The sequence below is a fragment of the Acomys minous genome (genome assembly GCF_964271855.1).
Source record: "Acomys minous genome assembly, chromosome: 11".
Lineage (NCBI taxonomy): Eukaryota > Metazoa > Chordata > Mammalia > Rodentia > Muridae > Acomys > Acomys minous.
The window spans coordinates 99873265-99895640 of record NC_140492.1 but is presented as its reverse complement, the minus strand read 5'-3'; the positions used below and the strand labels follow the sequence as shown (position 1 = coordinate 99895640).

General features: G+C 41.3%; 1 protein-coding gene across 3 annotated transcripts in view; it reads right to left on the bottom strand.

Moving 5' to 3' along the window:
- Positions 1-22376, bottom strand: part of POLK (DNA polymerase kappa) — a 59316-nt gene that overhangs the window by 22616 nt on the left and 14324 nt on the right. The window contains exons 2-5 of one of the 3 annotated variants that reach the window (XM_084802708.1): positions 18151-18316; positions 16032-16151; positions 6415-6567; positions 2777-2908 (exon numbers count right to left, since the gene is read on the bottom strand). In XM_084802708.1, coding sequence (XP_084658834.1) covers positions 2777-2908; positions 6415-6567; positions 16032-16151; positions 18151-18285 — 540 coding nt within the window. In that variant the 5' untranslated portion in view covers positions 18286-18316. The remainder of the gene's footprint in view (positions 1-2776; positions 2909-6414; positions 6568-16031; positions 16152-18150; positions 18317-22376) is intronic. The other 2 variants (XM_084802709.1, XM_084802710.1) reach the window with 2 other exon arrangements.

Genomic DNA, 22376 nt, shown 5'->3' with positions numbered 1-22376 from the left:
AGTGCACGTCGATTAGTTAGACTATGAACAATGCTCACAGAAATTAAAGCTGTACTATTTACAGGGATCTGGACCGGGAAAGGTGACACACATACAGAGTGACCACGTGCTTGCATCCAACCACACATCAAAGCTTGCTGCACTGACATAAAAAACTTCCACAGAGATTAGAATTACAGCTAATATAATTCAAAAATGCCTTTAGATGGGATGGCTTGCTGCATGAAACTATGAGGGAGTCTTTTGCTGCTTGTCTTAACCACCCAAAAATTAGCTTCAAATAAGAGGGGATGACTGCCAAAATAACCTATCTAATAGAAAATGTCTTTTCTGGATTGTTATTCTTCGTCTAACGTTTAAAAGCTTTGCATCACAGCATTAGAAATTTTTTTGTTTTATGAAAACACGTGACACGTGACACGTGGTGGTTCACGCCTTTAATCCCAGCATTCATGGAGACAGAGGCAAGCAACTGTGAGTTTGAGGCCAGCCTGGTCTACCAAGCGACTCCAGGACAGCCAAGGCTACCCAGAGAAACCCTGTCTCAAGAAACCAAAAAAAGAAACTATTCTATTTTAACATAATTATTAACAACTGCGGGGAAATTTCAGAAAGTGGTAACATAAAGTGGCACACTTTTGCTCAGAGTGCCTTAAATAGCTTTGCTCTTGTGGAAGAGTGCATTCTGTGACAGATGCAAACAGCATCCTTCTAGTGAAAACGAAGGCTCTGGCAGGCCTGTACCTGGCAGGCCACTCTGAACAGGGAGTGCTCCCTGGAGGCATGGCTGAGTACTTCTCACTTCCTTTACATAGGATGCTGCCGCAAGAACTAAAACAGCCTGTTCCCATAAACATCGAGCACTTAGCTCTGAGAACAGTGAGGCTATCCTAATATTTGGACAAAGCAGACATAGCCAGGCCAGAGACATTAATGTCTCGATACTGTGTTTGTATATACAACTCGTTTGGTATATTAACTAGCTAGACACTGCTCAAATTTGGAGACTTTTTTCCTAATGTAAACAAGCAGGTGATAGACAACTAAAAATAATTTAGCTCTCACGGTCATACTATCAGAAGTTTTACTGAGCTACAGTAGGATTCAAGCTCTTTCTTATAAAATCTATAGGATTTTTAAATTATGAAAGCCAGTACTTATGGTATTATTTATTTTTACCTATGAATACAGGAAAATAATTATTAAAGGTACATTCCCTTTGCTTAACCACTTTTTCAAAAGTAGGCACAAAGCAACTGATTTAACAGACTGATTCAAATGAATAAAACTGAATATGGGAGCTGGGCATGGTGGTGCACGCCTTTAATCCCAGCACTCAGGGAGCAGAGGCAGGTGGATTGCTGTGAGTTCAAGGACAGCCTGGTCTACAAAGCGAGTCTAGGACAGCCAAGGCTACACAGAGAGACCCTGCCACAAATAACCAAAAAAACCCCAAAAAAACAAAAACAAAAAACAAAACAAAACAAAAAACCAAAAAACAAACCTGAATATGGGAGTAATATTTCTAGGGAAAATCAGTAGAATAAAAATAATTGACTTTAAATCACCTTTGCATGCCAAAATAACAGGAAGCACCGTGCCAGGGCTACAGAGATGGCTTCAGCAACTAAGAGAATATGCTGCTCTTCTAGAAAATCGGAGTACAGCTCCCAGCACCCAGGTCAGGGGTCTCACAGCTGCTCTAAGCCTAGCTCCAGGAAATCTACAGATGCCATGGGCATCTACACACACATGTCTACCACACATAGACACAAATACACATGTGCTATTAAAAGTCAATAATCAAATAGCTCTTTACATTCAGTTGCCTTCTCCATCTTCCTTTCATTTCCCTTCCTTCCTTCCTTCCTTCCTTCCTTCCTTCCTTCCTTCTTTATTTGGGATACAGTCTCATATAGCTCAGGCTGGCCTCAAAATGACTGAGTAGTCGTGGTTGGCCTCCAGAGTGCATGAATTCCAAGTCCTGCCCACAGCTGCCTATGCCACGCTTTGTTTTATAACAGTAGTCTAAAAGTGATGAGCATGGAACACTCTTGACTTTAACTCAGGATTAAGTCCCTACATTGCATGATAGATCCACTTTAATGGAAATAGAAGAATGACACCTTCCCAAGTAAGACAGTTGAGAATTTTACTAAGTAAACAAATCACTATGCTTTATTCTTTTCAAAGCATGGGAGTAGCCCTTTTTCTTTAAGCCTCTTGGGTATTACACGGTCAAGTAGCTCTGTAAGATTATGAAGCAAGCAAAGCAACTCATCAAACTAAGTAAATTTTGTTACTGTTTAAAAGCACAGAGACAGGTTTGGTGAGCCACGCCTGCGATCCTAGCACTCCAGAGTTTAATGTCACATAAGCTATATAGTGAGTTCCAGACGAGCAACAGCAACAAACAATAAAATAATGATAAAAATTGCATTTAGAATAGACGGAAATCAACAATGAGTAGTTTCTATAAATTAGAAATATTAGGTTGGTTCTAGAAAAATTATTTTTATACATCAAGAAAAGTACTGAAAATTAACTTTATGTTATAATTATTAAGGCTGTGCAAAGTTGTGAGAGATTGATTGTAGAGGTTGAGAGCAAATGAAAAATACACTGAAGGCAAAAAAAGTTGGGAAACAATGATGATAAAGTCTGGACACTATAAACAGCTCACCGTTCACTGTAGGTAAGACAGTCTAAGGCACTTGGAGTTGAGGCGAGGGGACAGAAAGCCAGTAAAAGGGTTCGGGGTGAGACGGTCACTTACCTCCTTACTCACAGCTCTATATTTGTCAAAGTTTGGGGGCACTATGATAAGCTGTGGGCAGAGTCTCCTGGCAATAAACCCGGGCATGGCTGCGCGGACACCAAACCTCCTTGCATGGTAATTTGAAGTAGACTGAAAGAAAATGGACCGCATAGGGGGAAATAAACAACCCTAAATGGACGTATTGATCAGCGCATTCATAAGAAACACATTACTTGTGTGCATTTTCAACTCAAGGGCATTTCTTTTATAAGCCACTGTCTTGAACCACAGCTTGACTTTCTGAAAAACCATGACCCTGTCTCACTGTTACTTCTAAATTTATGATACCAGGTAATAGGTAGAATTAAACTACTGGAAGATTCTTTTAGCATGGGTGTGGTGGTGAAAATCTGCAATTCTAGCCATCAAGAGCCTAAGGCAGGAGAATTTACAGTATGAGGTTCAAGGTCAGCCTGTTCTACACAGCAAATAATGGCTTTAAATCATTTAAAAATATTTCAAGTAGTTAAATTTCAATACCTCTAAAGTATTCTGTAGTATAGAATGCATCTAAGTCTGGATAATAGTGGATGCTATAGGAAACTACTAGTAAATAAAATAGAATAGTTATAAAGTAATAAGAAATTACTGAGAGCATACATGTTACCCAAAGAACCACGGATAAAAAGTATTAGTGTAATATAATATAGGGAGAGGATCTTTGTTTAAAATGTTTGGGACCTATAATATTTCAGACTTAAGTTTCCAATTTCGGAATATTTACACAGATTTTTTTTTAATCAGTTAACTATCATTGATCAGAAAATCTGAAATCCAACTGTCCAAACTTTTTGTGTACATGTGCAGGTACGTACATGTGTTCATGTGCATCCATGTGCATGCAAGCGAAGGCCACAAGTCCAAAATGTTTAGTAATGTATTTCCTGTCTGAGATTGGAGATGCTTAAGCAGTAGCATCCACTTGCCCCCTGTGGAAATTGTTTTTATCAGAACAGACATTTAAAGGCCTAACATCTGGCCAACAAGATTATGTCTCTAAAATGAAGTAATTAAAAATTAAAAAGAACTTCAAATTTGAGTTTTTACGTCTTAAAGCTTGATTTTTTTCCCCAAAAAACATTTTGGCTAGGAGACTAAAAAGTATGAAGAAAATGATAATATATAATAAATCCTGTTCATGATGGTACGTGCCAGGGGTCCTAGTCAAAGTGGAAAGCCATAATATCATTTATGGCAAAGTTTAATAATGAATGGAACCTTTATTGGGAATTTAAGAGTGTGCTCAGAGAAATGCGAGCCAGATCTATCAAATGAAGGAATTATTTCAGAAAAAAATATCAGATTTCCTTTAATCACTTTGAAAAGCCATTTTAAAAACAATTTTGACTGTACTGCACACTATCCTAACTCTTGCTCAGCACTCTGGAAGAGAACTGTAGTTAGCACTGGGAAGGTAAAGCAATTCTTGAAAATCAAATAAATAAAGCTTGGGGCCAGAGAGGCAGCCCCAGTGCTTAGGGGTAAGAACTGGCTGCTCTTGCAGAGAACCTAGGTTCAAATCCCAGAATCCACACCATGGCCGACAACCATCTGTTACTCCATTTCCAGAGCACCCAAAACACTCTTTCTGGCCCCTACAGGCACCAGGTGCATTTGGTGGCACAGACATGCATGCAGGCAAAACACTCAAACATAAAATAAAAAATTACTAATTTTAAATAATACTTACGCAACTGATATGAAAGCTAGATCTATTGAAGACCAAAATTTTAGAAGGTATGAGTTATTCAGATTTTGGGTTTGTAGTGCATTGTAAGTAGCAGCCACAATATTTGCACACTTACTCTCATCAGAAGGCAGAGTCTAGTTTCTCATGCCCAGTGATTTGCCTTATGGCTTAAACTAAGAGTGAGAAGGAAATGACACTGTGCATCCTGAAGTCTTAGTCCACTTTTGATTTTTATGGTTCTGGACTACAAGGTACTTAGAGTAAATTACATTACTAAGTGACGAGGCATCACATGGAGATGAGGACGTTGGAGGCGGAAGCCATCCTAATCACCACAGTAGAAGTGTGAGACCTGAGTGAATCCATCTTGGATTTCCCACCAGGATGGTGCTAACTAATCCCAGAGAAGCCAGAGCCATCTCACCCCTACTGAACTTTGTGTGAACTGAGGAATTACGAGGACAAACAGAGTTGTCTGTGAGAAAAGACAAGGTTGCTGATGCAGCAGTGGATGCTGTTATGAAGTCTAAGTACTGGTTCTCAGTGTCAAGCCACCAAATTCAGCAAAAAATCCTTTGTTTAACTGACCAGGAGAGCTAGTATATCACTCCCATTAACTTGTAGATAAGCTTTTTATGAGTTTACCAAAACAAAAACTACTAGCTTCAACTCTCTTCAGAAGGAAAATCTATTAGCTCAGCACATAAAAAAAAAAAAAAGGACTTAAACCTTTGTTTAATACAAAAATAACCATTTTGAACTTGAAATTTTACTCTTTAGGCTAGAAACTGTTGGAAAAAAATATTTGGGGACTTCAAAAGCAGTGGTTTTAGCTGAAACATGGCTACAGAAAGTGTGTGTAAGTATGTACATATACATATATAGGTTATTTCTTTTCTTTCAGATTTCATTGGCTATTTACAGGAAAGAGGAGCACGTTTTAACACGCATTGCTCTTGGACCAGATTGCTAGTTGCTGCATACTCATGATCGATTACAGAGCATGGTAGAGTAATGAATAGTAGGACATAGGTTTATAGCTATCTAAGGCACTGGGGGGGGGGGGGTCGGCAACAGGGAGCAAATCTCCTTGCTCCTCTAGTGTTTTAAATACAAACACCCATGTATTCTAGCTGCTACTTTTGGATGAGATGTGACGCCTCTGGGTGGAAAGGAATACACTGGCTGCGCATTTTAATTTACAGGTTTCCAGGCACAGGCAGGGCCCCTGCCAACTCCACCTTGATTTAGGATAGCAAAAAGAAAAGGCAACTTAGTAATCAGAAGAGCAGGTGAATCTGGGAATTTTAATTGCACTCTAAATATATTAATAAACTGCGTTAATATAGACCGGGGGCTGGCAAACATTTTCTGTACAAGCTCAGAGAGCACATAGGCACCTCAGGTTTTGCAGACATTTTGTTAGCAATTATTCAGTCCTAGTCAGCATCGCCCTTTTAGTGTGACTGTGACAAGTGGTCATGGCTTGTTTGTCCTTAAAAAAACAAACAAACAAGCAAGCAAGCAAACAAACAAACAAACAAACAAAAAACAGGCTAGACTTGGTCTGCAAGCCAGTTTCTGGCTGAACATAAAATTTCCTTTGCTTGTTCTTCAACTCCCACTAGAACCCTTTTAGAAATTTTAATTTACAATGGAAGGACACAATGCTATCCTGCTATTTTATGAAGTTTGGAACTCTGGACAAGTCACTCATCTTCCCTCTGGTTTCTTTTTCTCAAGTGGAAATAAAAACTAGTATTATCAGTTATAGTGAAAGATTCAGTAGCTGAGCATGCGCAAGCTCCTGGAAAGTGGGAAAGCACTCAGCGAACTGGCAAGACTCAGTGGGCTTACCTGAATAGCCCAGGAAGTTCCCTTTGGGTTTTGATCTTCACCTACTTACCAGCATGCTCATCGACCCGACAGCGATGGGCTTATCCTTCAATTCCGGATTGTCCCTCATTTCCACAGCTGCATAGAAAGCATCCATGTCAACGTGAACTATGGTATTGTTCAGGTTCCGGTTCCGTTCTAATTCCATTGCAAATCTGTCAACCTTAATTTTTAAAAAGTTAACATTTAGTTAGACACTATGATATCAAAACATCATCATTCATTAATTTAAATCCAGAAACTAACTTTCTATCTGCCAATCTACTCATCCATCCATCCATCCACCTACTGACCTATAGGGTATATGTCTTCTTGTATTTGTGGGTATATAATTTGTTGTTGCCTATTAAGCTTGGTAACTACTTTTATTTTCATGCAGAGAGCCTACTTTTATTCATTATCGTTTAAGTGTGTGTCTAGGGGTGAAATGCTTACCTATGCATATGTATTTGGGCCCCAGTGACTTTGGTCTCTTCCTCTGTGGCTCTCCTCTTATATTCTGAGACAGGATTTCTCACTGAACTTAGAGCTTGCTGTTTTAGCTGGACTGGCTGGCCAGGGAGCCCCTGGGACCCACCTGTCTTCCCCCACAGCACAGACACATGACGCCACAGCTGACTTTCCTATGGAGCCTGGGATGCATGTCCTCCATCTTCCACGGAAGTATTTTACCACTGAGTTGGTTGCCTAGACAGACAGCCTCTTTTAAAGTGTAATTTCCTAGCGCCTCGTCTTCCTTTCCTCCCAGGAACCTAGCAGGGACTTACCAAGGGTTTAATGAATAAATTAGCTATCCCAGTTACCCACATCAAGTGAACGCTACTGCTGAGCAAATTGGAAGAAACTTACTGAAACTGAAAGTCTCTATCTAGGTAAATTAAACAACTCCCATTTGACTCAAAATGTTAATGCCTTTAAATAGAAACCAAGGAAACACACACAGTGAAAGATTCTACCTCTGGCTCATGACGTAATGCTGCATAATAACGTGCACACGACACTGCTGAAGCACACAGGGAACGCTCCCTCTGTAGGACTGTTTTTGCGGTGCCTTGTGGGTTAAGGTTTCCCTTGCTGCGATGGAACAGCATGAGCTAAAGAAACTTGGGGGGAAAGGCGTTTACTTCACATACACTTCCAGCATCGCTGAAGGAAGTGAGGGCAGGAACTCAGGCAGGGCTGGACCCTGGAGACAGGAGCTGACACAGGCCAGGGAGGAGCGCTGCTTACTGGCTCGTTTCTCATGGCTTGCTCAACCTGCTTGGTTTCTAGAACCGAGGACACCAGCTTAGGAGTGGCAACCACCCACAAAGGGCTCGGCCCTCCCATGTCAATTAGGAATTAAGAAAACATCCTACAGGCTTGACTGGAGCTTGATCTTACGGAGGCATTTTCTCAGTTGAGAGGCCCTTTTCCTGACTCCAGCTAATGTTAGGGTTGGCATAAAACTTGTCAGGACAAGAGGTGAAGTCGGAGATTGTGATTCTATACAAATACCAATGAGAATTGAAGATGTAGCCTATTTTTTTTTAACTTAATATATATGTCAAATGTAACAATGCAGAACTGTAATCTTTAGAAATTTTTTCCTTACTGGAGAAAAATTACTGGATTGAAAGAAAAAAGAGAAATGAAAATAGATAGGAATAACGGGAAGTGAAAAAGTTTACACACTCACGACTTGCTTTTTATGGGCTGCCTCTACTAACGCTATGTATGTATTTTCCACGCTCACCCTGCAAAGGGTGGTTATGTGGCAACTTTAATTTTAGCAACCTATCAGGAAGTTGCCTAGAGCATTAACAGAAGTCGTACGAGAAGACGGATATAAAGCAAGCACAACACATACAGAAGATGGAACAGCGCCTGGCACACGTCGCCAGCTCAGTAACTGAAATCTACTCCTGAAAGGACCAAACGAGGCATAACACAGCAACCAGAAAGGAGGGAAACAGCCCCAGAGAGACACGTGATCTCTTCAACGAAAGCCACTCACCTCGTGTAGAGAGACACAAAGGTACAATGTGCCTGCCCCACCCCCACACTGCTCTTTAGTCTTGGCACCACTTACAGAACACTTGTTTTACAGTCTTCCTTAGAACAGACACCCTGGCTGTGCACTAGCTGAAGACTAAAACTGCACCGCCTCCCTTAGAAACAAGGCCCCGAGTCACGTCCGCAGCAGACACTGAAGTCTGTGTGAGTCCCACTCCTGCTTAGTCTGCAGCTCAGACTGACCTGAGGGGCTCTGACTGGCTGCCTCTGTCTAGAATGTCTCTCTGAGCTCTGTCACTGCTTTCCAGGGTCCACTCAAACATTCTGAGCCTGTGTGGTGGCTCACACCTGTAATCCCAGCACTTGGGGAGGCAGAGGCAGGGGGATCTCTGTGAGTTCGAGGCCAGCCTGGTCTACAAAGTGAGTCCAGCACAGCCAAGGCTACACAGAGAAATCTTATCTTGAAAAACCTCCTCCCTCCACAAAGAAACCCCAAACCAACCAACCAACCAACCAACCAACCAAAAACAACAACAACAACAACAACAAGAAACAAAAACAAAAAACAAAATGATAAACCCCTCAAACATTCTGTGAAACTCAACTGACTCTCTTCTCTTGCTTTCACCACGGCTCTTATTCTATTTGATAATCTATAATAATAATGATATGCCTAAAATATGAGTGAAGTGGCATCTGAAATATTTGGGGCCAGGATAATCTAAAAAAGCAAAAGATAAAAAAGAAGCAGCCCAAGGGGAACCCTGCTCATACTCATAAATTAACGCTGTGACAGCCTCCTCAGCAACCAACCTATTCTTGGTGTACTTAGTGCAAATGCAGCTGCCAAGAGGAGACCTCAGGGCATGACGCACACGCTCCGCCTCCTTCACTCTCTCTCCTGAGTCACTTTTCTTGCCTGAACTCTCCCTGCGTCTCCCACACGAACAACACAGTTGCTTGTTAACACTTCTACTTCAGCTCTCATTCATGACTTCGTTTAGTCCATTTGGCTCCCGAGTGCCTTTCCCGGCTGGGTCTGAGGCGAGAGCATCTGCCTTCTTCCTCCTGTTACTTCTGAGAATGCATGTGTCACTGAGGTTAAAAATGGGAACTTCCTTTGGGTCTCAGTGTTCCCACTCGTTAGTTACGCGATAGCAGCTAAGTTAGCCCTCTCGCCACTACGTCCCTAATTTGTAGTAAACTAATAGCAAGAGGTTGTTGAAAAGTGAGGAGATGCTCACAGAGTGTTCTCAGACAGGGAGCATGGCAAAGGCTTGCTGACAGTACCTCTCCTGTTAAGGGAGAAGGGACAGTTCCTGAGTAGGCCATGTAACATGGTAAGTGTTCCCACACAAACTCACTTACTAGTCAAAATAGTTTGAGATCACAATCACTACTCTTACAGATGAGAAAATGGAAATGTTAAGATTAAGTAATATTAGCTGGGCGTGGTGGCACACACCTTTAATCCCAGCACTCAGGGAGACAGAGGCAAGTGGACCTCTGTGATTTTGAGGCCAGCCTGGTCTACAGAGTGAGTCCAGGACAGCCAAGGCTACACAGAGAAACCCTGTCTCGAAAAACCAAACCAAACCAAACCAAAAAGATTAAGCAATTGTGTCCTGAGCCACAGAGCCGGTGAATGGGAGAGCTGAAGTAGAAAACAAGTTCCTCCAAAGTTGTGTTCTTTTTCTTTCTTTCTCTACCACCCCCTACCCCGCAGCCCGGAGACTGTGCATAACTTCCCTGGCTGTCCTGGAACCCACTATGTAGGCCAGGCTGGCCTGGAACTAACTCACAGAGACCCACCTGCCCCTGAGAGCTGGGGTGACGGGCATGGCTACCACACCTGGCTAACACGGGCTTGAACAGCCAAACGCTGAACAAGTTCAGACCAACTCTAGTCACATCGTTTAGACTCATACTCTACACTAATGGAATTCTTTTTAAAATCCTCAATTTCTATCACAGTTAGGAAAAGATTTGGAAATAACACTTTTTTCCCCCTGACTTAGTATTTCCATAAAAGCTACTGAATTAATCCAAGTTAGCGAAGGCAGTTGTTGAAATGGTCAAAATGCACTGATTTGCATTAAATGTGGCCTCCACTTAACACAAGGTGTAAGCTCATTTACTTAGTTTATAAGCTCATTAGAAGATATTTTATATGATGACAATTATTAACGACTGTGCCGTCAAGAAGTCTGATGAGGGTGGAATCCAGTGGAGAATATTCAAAGAGGTTCAAAATGAACAGCCCGGCTTATGCCTGCCACACTTCTGACTTCAGCCTGACCAGCAGGAATTTACACTATCATATCGCACATAATAAAATCTAGCATGTGGAAAATGTGAGTCTAAAATAGAAACATTTCCCATGAAAAATATCTCTGTTCTCTGAGATCTTCTTGTCTCCTTAGGATTTCCTCCGCCTCCCGTGTACACAGCTTCTTTTAGAGGAAGTTCAACAAATGAAACAATTAAATAATCAACATAAAACACATTTCCTGCTATTCCTGTTCTGAAACATGCCAGAGAGGCTCCCATCAAACAGTCCACTAGGACTGGAACAAAATCCGAATTTCTGCTGCACAATGGAAGGCGTTCTCTATTCCTTCAGGTTATCAGCACATTAAACTGCAAAACTAGTACAAACCCTCAGAAGTCAGTATAATTCTCCAGCTGCGTTCCTCTGTATCTGTAAAAAACTTCCATTGAAGATACTTGTAGATTACAGATCAATAAAACTTAGCAAGTCCAGAAAGCAAATTGCTTATGGAATAAGGTCAATTTAAAGCAGCATTGTTCTCAACAGAACACATTTTTTAAAAAACTATTATTGAATGTCTGTGATTTACACATCATGCACCAAAATCCCTCTCCTCCCCGCAGTAAAATAAAACAAACAGACAAACAAAACATCTTGTCACAGAAGCTGTAGTGTATCACGCAGTATAGCCTTTTGTCCACATATGTTTACTGTCAAATGTTCATTGTTATGAGTCATGGGTCTGGTTTGAGGTCTACACTATCATTACTGCATCCTCACTGGGACTGCTGTCAGATATCCTGTTATTGCTGTGTGTCAAGGAGACAGAACACTTGGAGGAAAAAAAAACTTGGAAAAAAAAACCCCTTTATACTTTAAGAGAAATATATTTTTATGTCTGCTCAGTGAAAGATACTATCAAGGAAGTCAAAAGAAAAGTTAAACTAGAATAAAATATTTGCAAAATCAGAGGCAGTATGTGACTGATACCCAAAATATACAAAGGATTCTTCAGTTTCAATTAAACAAACAAACAAACAAAAAGAACCAACTGATTTAAAACCAAGCATGAGGCCTTAACAGACACCTCACCAAAGATTTATACATGACAAATAAACATATAAAATACGGTTTTGCACTCTATGCCCTTGAGGAAATGCAGAGGAAACTGATGTGATGCCCTTATCCTGCACATGTCAGGATGGCCCACGGTGAGAACACTGACAACTCCAAAGACCAGTTAGAACAAAGAGCAACAGGGCCCCCCACCCTTTATAACGAGACTACCAACTGGTATGGTTATCTTTGGAAGGCAGTCAGGCAGTTTCTTATAAAAAGGGAGCTTTTTAAAAATCACATGACCCACCAAATTATATTCCTTTGTGCTTACTAACTGGAGTTGAAAACTCATGCTCACACATAAACAGGAGCATGGCTATCTATAAGCAGCTTACTCACAATTGCCAGACCTTGGAAGCAAGCATAATGTCCTCCAGGAGGTACATGAGTAAATTGTTATACATCTGGATAAGGAATAATATTTGGCACATGGAGACAGTGAGCTATCAAGCCATAAACAGATATAAAGTAATCTAAATGAATATTATTCAGTGCAAGAAGCCAGTTTGGAAAGGCTACATACTGTATGATTCCAATTGCATGGCCTTCTGGCAGGAGTGGAACGTAGGACAGGGTGAAAAGATCAGTGCTTACCAGGAATTAGTAGGGGGGCAGGGTAGGATGAATAAATAGACCACAAAGGATTTTTAGGGAAATAATGCATATTTTAATATGAGCCATTGGTCCTGTAACGGTGAATATATACCATTATGAACTTGGCCACATCTATAAAGCATAAAACATTAGTAATGAATTATTGACTTTGCATGATAAAGATATGCCATGGTAGGTGCATTACTTGTAACAAATGCAGTATGTAATCATGCTTTTTGGGCCACTTTATTGGTTCTTAAATCTACCGCCCTTCCAACCCTCATTCTACCTTAGTCCCTTCCAACCCCCATCCCCCAACACTTGGTAGGTGAGAGAGATGGAGGATTAGAGGGAAAAGGGGCATAGACCTCTTTATATTACTTCCTGCTGATCAGGGGCATAGGGCTCCTAAGTGACAAGTCCAATCTTCTTCGTCAGAACATCCAGCAGTCTGGCAAATTAGCGAACCAGCAAACCAGCAATAACAAATGCAGCTGCAGGGGTGGTAGCAGCCGCCCCAGACCCTCTCAGGGCTCTCCCATTTATACCCTCTCCAGGGTCCCCAGAATTAAACTATCTGCAGCTGGCAAAAAAAAAAAATCACCTCCTAGAGCATGAGACAGTCATAGTTAACAGCTGTGAAGCAGCCCCATTATCCCACACCTGGGAGTAAGACAAAAACATATTCACATAACACAACTGGGTTTTTAAAGAGACCAAAATTGTCACTAGATAGACCACTTATGGGAGACAATGCTTGGCTAGAGAATAGCCTATGTGAGGGCAGGGAAATCTTTACTTTTTGCTCAGTTCTTCTATGAACCTAAAACAGCTCTAAAAAATAAGTATTAAAAAAATGGGGACTGGGTGGTGGTGGTGCATGCCTTTAATTCCAGACTTGGGAGACAGAAGCAGATGGATCTCTGTGAGTTCGAGGCCAGCCTGGTCTACAGAGGAAGTTCCAGGACGACAGGGCTAAAACAGAGGAACCTTGTCTCAAAAAACCCCCAAATCCAACCAACAAAACAAACAACAACAAAAACCATGGGGTTTGAAGGTATAAGCTTCAAAAACAATGTGATCAAAATTAAAAGATAGACTGGAAACACATTTAGAACATGGCCAGAAAAAAAAAAATCCTTAATACGCAAGATCTCATAAATAAAGAGAAACAGATATAAACTCTAGAATATGGAAGGAGACAGCATTGGACTGCTAGTTGAACCTCCAAATATATCTACTCTTCTTTCCACTAAACAGAAAGGCTGGGCAGATGGCCACCCAGCTAGAGAGCATATTTTATAGTTTCTCTTGCAGTTATGTGTGGCCCTGTAACTTGAGTTGCTGCCAAAAGAATGTGAGTTTGAATAGTGTTTACAACTTCTTTTCTCACTTGTTTAACAGCAAATTATTTGCTTTTAATCCACCCCCACCCCAACACTCTATTTTCCTCACCAGGAAATGGAATATGGATTATTTTTGTCAGACCAATAATTATAACACCAGGAGATGATGGAATAGTGTGATTTAAGGGGAAAAAATTGTGTCTGAAATTACTATGGTAATCAGAGCCAAGGATGTCACAGAACTCTGGGCATGGGGCGGCCAATAGCATCTTGAAATCAGAACACCTATGACTACAGGCAAGAGACCCTCACAAGATCCAGCCTATTGGCTTTCCCTCCCAGGAAGAGTAGGGAAAGGGAACTGGACCTCACCCGAGCCTGTAATCACTCACTCCTTCCTGTGTACTCCCTTCCTCATCTGCACGCACTCTATCCAACTATATGTGGTCATGGGAGGTGACAGACTCATAGGAAGTTAGTGGAGGGAGGGACTCCATCTATGCAGCTCTTGGGAAGCTATCACCCAGGCTGGATTGCAATGTTTAGTGATGAAGATGTCACTGAGGCAACCTCACACATCCTCCTGTAAGCCCATCAACCTCATTGGCTCACCAACCCAGACTCCTATGGAATTGTTTCTTTGGTTTATCATTGGTACCTATTTGACTGAATGTATGCTTGTTCCTGTCTCCACAGAAAAAGTGACGTAACAAGTGGCTACTTCTCATATAAGAAGACACTGTTGCTTTGGTTTTCTTAGGCTACCTGCTTAACCTGTCTCATAAGAAACAATCAAAGAACACATCTCATAATGAGAGGGTGAGTACCATGTGAGGCGTTTCTTCTCTGATACAACAGAAGTCAATTAAAACAACCATGAAATCTGTTGGAGAGACTATATACATAGAGTGAAACTGAAGAAAAGTAAGAAAATAGATGAAATCTAGTTTTAAACAAGGACTTGAAGAAAGCAACTTAAATAATGAAAATGTAAGTTAATACAATTTCTGATGAAAATAAGTATACCAGAGTGCGAAGACAGAAGAGTATCATTACAGGAGTGCATTAAAAAAAACAAAACAAAACAAACAAACAAACAAACAAAAAAACAAACAAAAAACACTGGGACCAAGGTTGGGTAATGTAAATGGGTAATGTAAATGGGTAATGTAAATGTTACAGTTATCTCCACACAGTGGAGTGCCATGGACCAGTAAAGATGATGATCTAACACACCGGTCATCTTTTGTGAAAATAGCAGCCACTTAAAAATTAGTTTGTAATTGGGTTGGGTCACTCAGAACTATAATCTTAGCACCCTGGAGCCTAAAGCAAGAGGACTACCTTGAGGCTGAGGGCAGCCTGGGCTGGAGTGTGGTCCTGCCACATGCCAGAAAACAAAAACAAAACACCTGCCACCACCGCCACCACCACCAAGTTAAAATAATATCCTGGAAAGTGCTTATGAAAAATGATATGAAAATTCACGCTCTCTGAACACCATTGTAAGGTAAAGATTTTTGTGGAATATGCTAGACTCACATTATAATTTTATTAGCATGCTCAGTTCTGGGTAATCTGAAAATTACTTTACCTCTCTGGGTCAATTTGCTTATCTGTAAAAGGTGCTTCCCTGTGTTCAGTCTTTGCTAACACTGAGTCAGATTTTAATAGAGAATGAACCCATCTGTCTATAACTTTAGTCCGATCAGCAGAAATATGGCTGCCTTGAGCTGTCAGTCTCCCATTGGTGCCCTGAATCCTGGTTCCTTCTAAACCTTTCTACTGACATAACTTTCAGTAGCTGAGAGAACTTCGAGTTACTTATTGCCCCCACTTTCTGGAGAACATGAAATCTTTAGAATTTTAGTAACTGTTTCATTCAGCAATTTATGCACATTTGGTGTTTAACTTGTGTATAACTTTTTATTTTACTAAAAAGTGGTTACTCTAATGTAAAGTTAGCACCACTCACCCAGTTCCACTCCCCCGAATTAGTTGTGTTTGTTTTATAGCATTGTCTAGCTGCAAAGCCCATATATAATTAAAAACAACATAGTCTAGGGGTCAAATCCTAATTATGCCGGCTCTCTGTCCTTTGAAGCCAGGCAGGTTAACAAGACTCCACTTACTCTTCCACACAGGGAAAGGCGGAGGGCGGTGCTTAGCAAAGTGTGTGTGCCTGGTGAGTGTGTGTGCACTCAGCAATGGGGTGGGCACTCCCAGCTCACGTTTGACGATCATGTGCTTTTGTTGTTAATTCCTATTCAACCAGCTTCGCCCTAGCAACCGAACACATACCTGTAACTGTGCTTTCCTCAGCTGCTGGCTGGTAATTTGAGCTTTCTGCTGCATCATACTTTCAATCCGCTGATTGACTTGCTTTTCCTTCTTGAGCTCATTTCCATAAAATTTGGACCCCTAAGGAGAAAGCGAAGCACTGGGAGGAAAGAAGGCTAGGAGCGGAACTCTGTGGGTCGGGCTGAGTTCAGAAGCGAGCTGGGCAATCTGAAAATTACTTCACTTTCCCTAGCATACACAAAGCCCTAAATTGGACAACACACACACACACACACACACACACACACACACACATATGCATATAAGTCATGTAATTTTTGTGAGACAATTCTACATGGAAGCAATCTGAATTAAGATTTGTATTAAAAAGGAAAACAACAACAAACCCTCATCTGTGGTAGGGTGCGCATGGCATACCCAGTCTCGCCAGCTAGTCGCCCAGGTACCTCCTTCACCTGTCTCCATTCAGAATTTCAGTAGTAAGTTATTAAAGAAAACATACAAGCCGCTGAATCGATTCTCAGTTATTTGACCATCAAACACAGTGGCTATCAATTTATCAGATTGCAGGCACTGGGTTCTTCCTACATTTGGCTCTCACGATAAATGCTGCCATAGAAATTTATAAACAGTTTTTCACGGACACACATTGTCATCCTTCTTAATACATATTTAAGAGGGTATTTCTGTGTCGGTGGTAATGCATGTTAACCTTCTGAGTAATTGTCAAACCGTTTCCTGTGACTAAGCCAGTACTCTGTTACTGCATATGAAGGTTCTGACTTCCCCACAGCCCTGGGAACACTTTTGATTGTCTTACTTATCATAGCTATTCTGGATAATAATAGCGTGAACGGCATCTCCCTGGGGTTTTAAAAGTAGTGACTAAAGCGACGTTGAATATCTTTTCATGTTTGAGACGTATGCACATCTTCCTCACTTAAATGTCTATTCATATCTTTTGGCCATTTTTGATTGAGTTGTTAGTGCTACACAGTTAACTCAACTTGGCCAATCCAAACATTCAGCAACACCGTCTTTTGGTGCAGTTTTGATATGCTGATATATAAACTTATATAACAGAGGGAGAGATATAAATAGACAAAGTGGCTATGGGGGGATAATTTAGCAACTCATAAAAATTGTATGCACATTAGCTGTACTTTGTGGAGCAATTCCCTTTTTGGATAGCTCTTGTATAGTTGCATATATATACATTGCATGTACATATATAAGATTAGTAAATGTGAGCCAGGCGTGGTGGTGCACGCCTTTAATCCCAGCACTCGGGAGGCAGAGGCAGGTAAGCGCTGTGAGTTCGAGGCCAGCCTGGTCCACAAAGTGAGTCCAGGACAGCCAAGGCTACACAGAGAGACCCTGTCTCGAAAAACAAAACAAAACAAAAACAAACAAACAAACAAACAAACAAACAAAAAAGCCTTTAATCCCAGCAAAGGCAGGCAGATGTCTATGAGTTCAAGGCCAGCCTGGGGTACATAATGAGTACTAGGACAGCCAGGGCTACACATTAAGACTCTGCTAGGAAAAAAAAAAAGTAAACTCACTGCAGCACTGTTTATAAAAATAAAGATTAGGAATGGCTTATTCATCAATCTGTAACAGCTCTGATTAGATCAATAAACAATACCCACACATTCAAGCATAAAACTCCCATCCAATTATAATATTCATTTACAAGGGGTAAAAAGAAAAAGAGAAAAAAGCATGTGAATTCTTTTGCTTTTATATGTGCATTATATAAATTCAAAGTAGAAAGCGTGGTAGCAAGAACAACAGATTTGAAAGGCATTTTACACATTTCATAGCTTAATGATACATTAAAATATTTTCAGTTAATAGAAAGGGCAGTAGCCGGGCGTGGTGGCGCACGCCTTTAATCCCAGCACTCGGGAGGCAGAGGCAGGTGGATCGCTGTTGAGTTCGGGGCCAGCCTGGACTACAAAGTGAGTCCAGGACAGTCAAGGCTACACAGAGAAACCCTGTCTCAAAAAACTAAAAATAAATAAATAAATAAATAAAATAAAAAGGGCAGTAAACCAAAGCTTAATTGTTTTAATACTAACTAAATCACAGATATTGAAAATAAGCAAGAACATACCTTTGTGGCTTCCATTATAATTTTGTTAATTTTCTCTTTATCCAACCCTTCCATTCCTGCTTTGTTATCATTCAGGCCCATCCTAAGCAGGAGACCATCTCTGTAACTGCTACTCTTTTCCTTTGTGTTATCCATGATGTACACAAAGTGATTTCTTCTTTATTACCTGCAAAGGCGTAGGAGATAAGCACTGCTTTTAAAGGCGTACACGGAAGGACTGGAGATAACGACTTTTAGTGGAGTGCTTGCATAGCATGCCAGAGGCTCTAGGTTCCGTCCCCAGCACAGCGTAAAACCGGGAGTGGTGGCACACACCTGTAACCTCAGCCCTGGGGAGGCAGAGCAGAAGGGTCAGAAGTTGAAGGCTGTCCTCCGCTATATAATAAATTCAAGGTTAGTCGGAGCTACATGCAACCCTATCTGAAAAGAACAAAACCATTTCTTAGCTCTTGCAAATTTACTACTCAACTGGGAGGTAGTGGCACCCACCTTTAATCCTAGCACTTGGATGGCAGACGCAGGTAGATCTCTGTGAGTTTGAGGCCGGCCTGGTCTACAGAGTGAGCTCCAGGACAGCCGGGGCTGTACAGAGAAACCCTGTCTTGGAAAACTAAAACCCGAAAGCTGTTGTAGGATATTTAATCCCACTGTGATCCCTGAGATTATGAACTGTAAATCTGTTTCCTGTGGTTGAGCCCTAACACGCCTTTATTCTAAGAACTGTTTATTGAGAACAGGTGACTAAGGTGCGGCTCAGCCAGCCTTCCACACACCTTTAATCCAAGAGCTGTCTGTACACACGATTTAATGAAGTTAACTCTACGTCAAGAGGCAGAGCAAGAAACCAGCTGACAGGGATTAGAGTAGGAGGGACTTTGAGTTGAGGGGTACTTCAGACAGCATGTAGAAGTAGACGGGTCTTTGATGCTGTAGCTCCTTAGCTCTTGAGATTTTAGCTTGACCTCTTAGCTCTTTAGCTTTTTAGGTTTTGATCTCCCCAGCTCCTTGTCCTTTGGCTTTCTGGGCTTTGTGCTAGCAAGGCTTTAGCCTTGGGGTTTTTTTTTGTTTTTTGCCTTTTCCTCCTGGCCTGTCAGCTGAGCTAGTATGTCTTTTGGGCCTTCTCCATTGGGACATGAGCTGAGGAGGAAGTTCAGCTGGGTGCTTTCTCTGCCTGTCTGAGCTAGCAGGTTTTTCACCCCAGCGTCTGGCTCCTGAGTCTTTATTGGTAAAATAGAATGATCTGGGATTTTCAATTAAAATGACAAAAAACAAAACAAGCAAAAACTACTCAAAAATTTGCCACTGTTATTATCCTAAGCTTACTGTCTTTCTGGAGACAAGAAAGGGATGAACATTTCCAGAATATTTCTTGCCAGCAATTATGTTTGCTGTCCTACATATACACGCTAATAGCTTTAAACGACAGATGTGACTACTCCAGATATAAGAAAGGGAGAAGCCTGAATCTCCAACACATGTCTGCTAACATAAATTTACTGGAAAATGGCTACATATTTCTTTTTTTTTTTTTGAACATTTTTTTTATTAATTTATTCTTGTTACATCTCAATGGTTATCCCATCCCTTGTATCCTCCCATTCTTCCCTCCCTCCCATTTTCCCCTTATTCCCCTCCCCTATGACTGTTCCTGAGGGGGATTTCCTCCCCCTGTATATGCTCATAGGGTATCAAGTCTCTTCTTGGTAACTTGCTGTCCCACATTTCTTAAAAGCATATCCAAGTCCAAACCTCAGGGGCTTTTCTATTGAAGTTTTTTTTTTCTATCCTCTTCATCCATCCAAATCCACACCCTTTCTTCCTCTCTTCAAAAAACAAGCAAACAAACAAAAATCCCCACCAAATAAAAAAACTAGCACACACACACAAATGGAAACCAAAATATATAAGAAAATGACAAAGACAAAAAAAAAAAAAAAGCCCAACCAATGCAATTTGAGACAGAAAGTCTACAAAAACACTCTTGAGTTCATTTTGTGCCGGACATCTACTGTTGGGTGTGGGGCCTGCCCTGAAGTGTGGTTAATACACGCAGTGAACCTCCACTGGAGAAAAGTTAATTTGCAGGTGCAAGCAGATCCCAAGTACAGATAGCTTCATGGGCAGAGTTGGGAGTTCGTGTCCTAGTCCCCTTCTCAGCAGTGGGCTCACCTCTGGCTTGAACCTATACAGGCGCTGGGTATGCTGCTACGGTCTCTCTGAGTTCATACGTGAATCTATCCTGTTTGGAGGGCACTTGTTTTCTCGGGCGGCATGCATCCCCTCCAGCTCAAACCCTCTTTCTGCCTCCTCTTCAACACAGCTCCCTCAGAACTGAGGGGATGGCTTGATGAAGACATCCATTTAAGACTGAGGAATCCAAAACCTCTCCCTTTCTCCACACTGTCCAGTATGGTTCTCTATGTTAGCTCCCACCTACTGCAAAAAGTTGCTTCTCTGATGATGGTTGAATATTATTAGGAGGTATTATATTGCTATGGTTCCTTTAGGACAGTGGTTCTCAACCTGTGGATCACAGCCCCTTTGGGGGTTGAATACTCCTTTAATGGGGGTTACCTAAGACCATTGGAAACCATAGATATTTACAATTCATAACAGTAGCAATATTACAGTTATGAAGTAGCAGCAAAAATAATGTTATGGCTGTGGTCACCACAACATGAAGAATTGTGTTAAAGGGTTGCAGCATTGGAAAGGTTGAGAATTGCGCTTTAGAAGAACAATAGCATCCAGTTTTCCCTTAGGCCATGGCCTCTCTAGTCTAGGGTTCTTAGCCACCACAGCAGTGTCAAATATGGGTTCCATCTCAGGGAGTGTGTTTAAATCCAACCAGAGTGGTTGGTTACTCCCACAGTGTTTACGCCACTGTTGCACCAGCATGTCTTGCTGGCCGATCACTGCTGGGGACTGCAGGGTTTGCAGCTGGCTTGATAATTACCTTTCTCCTCTTTGCTATGCCAGAGTACTTTCCAGTACCATGAACATCATAAGGGTGAAGCTCTAGTTAGGCTCAGCTCTACTTTCATATGTTTGATGAGTTACACAGATGCTATATCAGGGATAGGGCCTTACAATACGTTTTTTGGAGAGCAACCAATGGCTTTGAGATGTTTGGGAATTTGCTTGGTGGCACTTCGGTCAGTGACTCAAATAGATGTAAACCCATTCCTGGCACTGAAGGTTTTACTTGGTCACGTAAGATATCTAGTCGAGGCACTGTCTATCCATTATCTGATGACTCCACTTTCTTTCATATATGTATATATTTTAAGAAGTTTCTATAGTAGTAGTTGGTTTCCATATGGCTCTCTAAATGGCTTAGTGTCAGTCATTCCCCCTACACTCTCTAGTTGGTTTCCATATGGCTCTCTAAATGGCTTTACTGTCAATCATTCCCCCTACACTCTCTTCCTCAGCTCTCTCTCCCTTCCTCACCCCATCTAGTTCTCCTACTCTGGCCTCTCCACTGTCTCTCATAACAATATATCCTAAACCCCCTTCCTTGGGAGACCCTCTCCTTCCCCTAGTCCCTTAATAGGTACCTAACATCTGTGGTTACACAGGCTGTAGAACACGTAGTGAAAGCTTAAAAGCTAACATCCACGTATAAGAGAAAATACACAATATTTGTCTCTTTGGGCCTGGGTTTCTAGCTTTATCCATTATCTGCAAATTTAATAACTTTTTAAAACAGCCAAATAATATCACACCCTGTAAATGTCCACATTTCATTATCCATTTATCAGTTGATGGACAGCTAGGCTGTTGTAAATTTTTGGCTATTATGAATAACTATCTCTGCAATAGGATGGAAAGGTTCTTTGTGTATAGTCCCAAGATTGGATCTTAAAGTAGAACTATTCCTAGCTTCACGACAAACCACCATGCTGAGTTCCACAGTGGCTGTGCTCCTACCGCACTCCCACCAGCAGCAATGAATAAGGGTTCCCTTTCCCCACATCCTCACCAGCATGAGCTGCCATTTGTTTTATCGATCTTGGCCAATGTGACTGGTGTAAGATAAAAATCTTAAAATAGTTTTTGGCTTGCATTTCCCTGATGACTAAGGACGCTGAACATTTCTTTAAGTGTTTCTCAGCCATTTGTTTTTCACCTTTTGAGAACAGTGCTTAAATCTGTACGCCATTTTTTAAAGTTGGGAATATATATATATATATATTCATTCAGCTATGTAATTGGTAAGGACC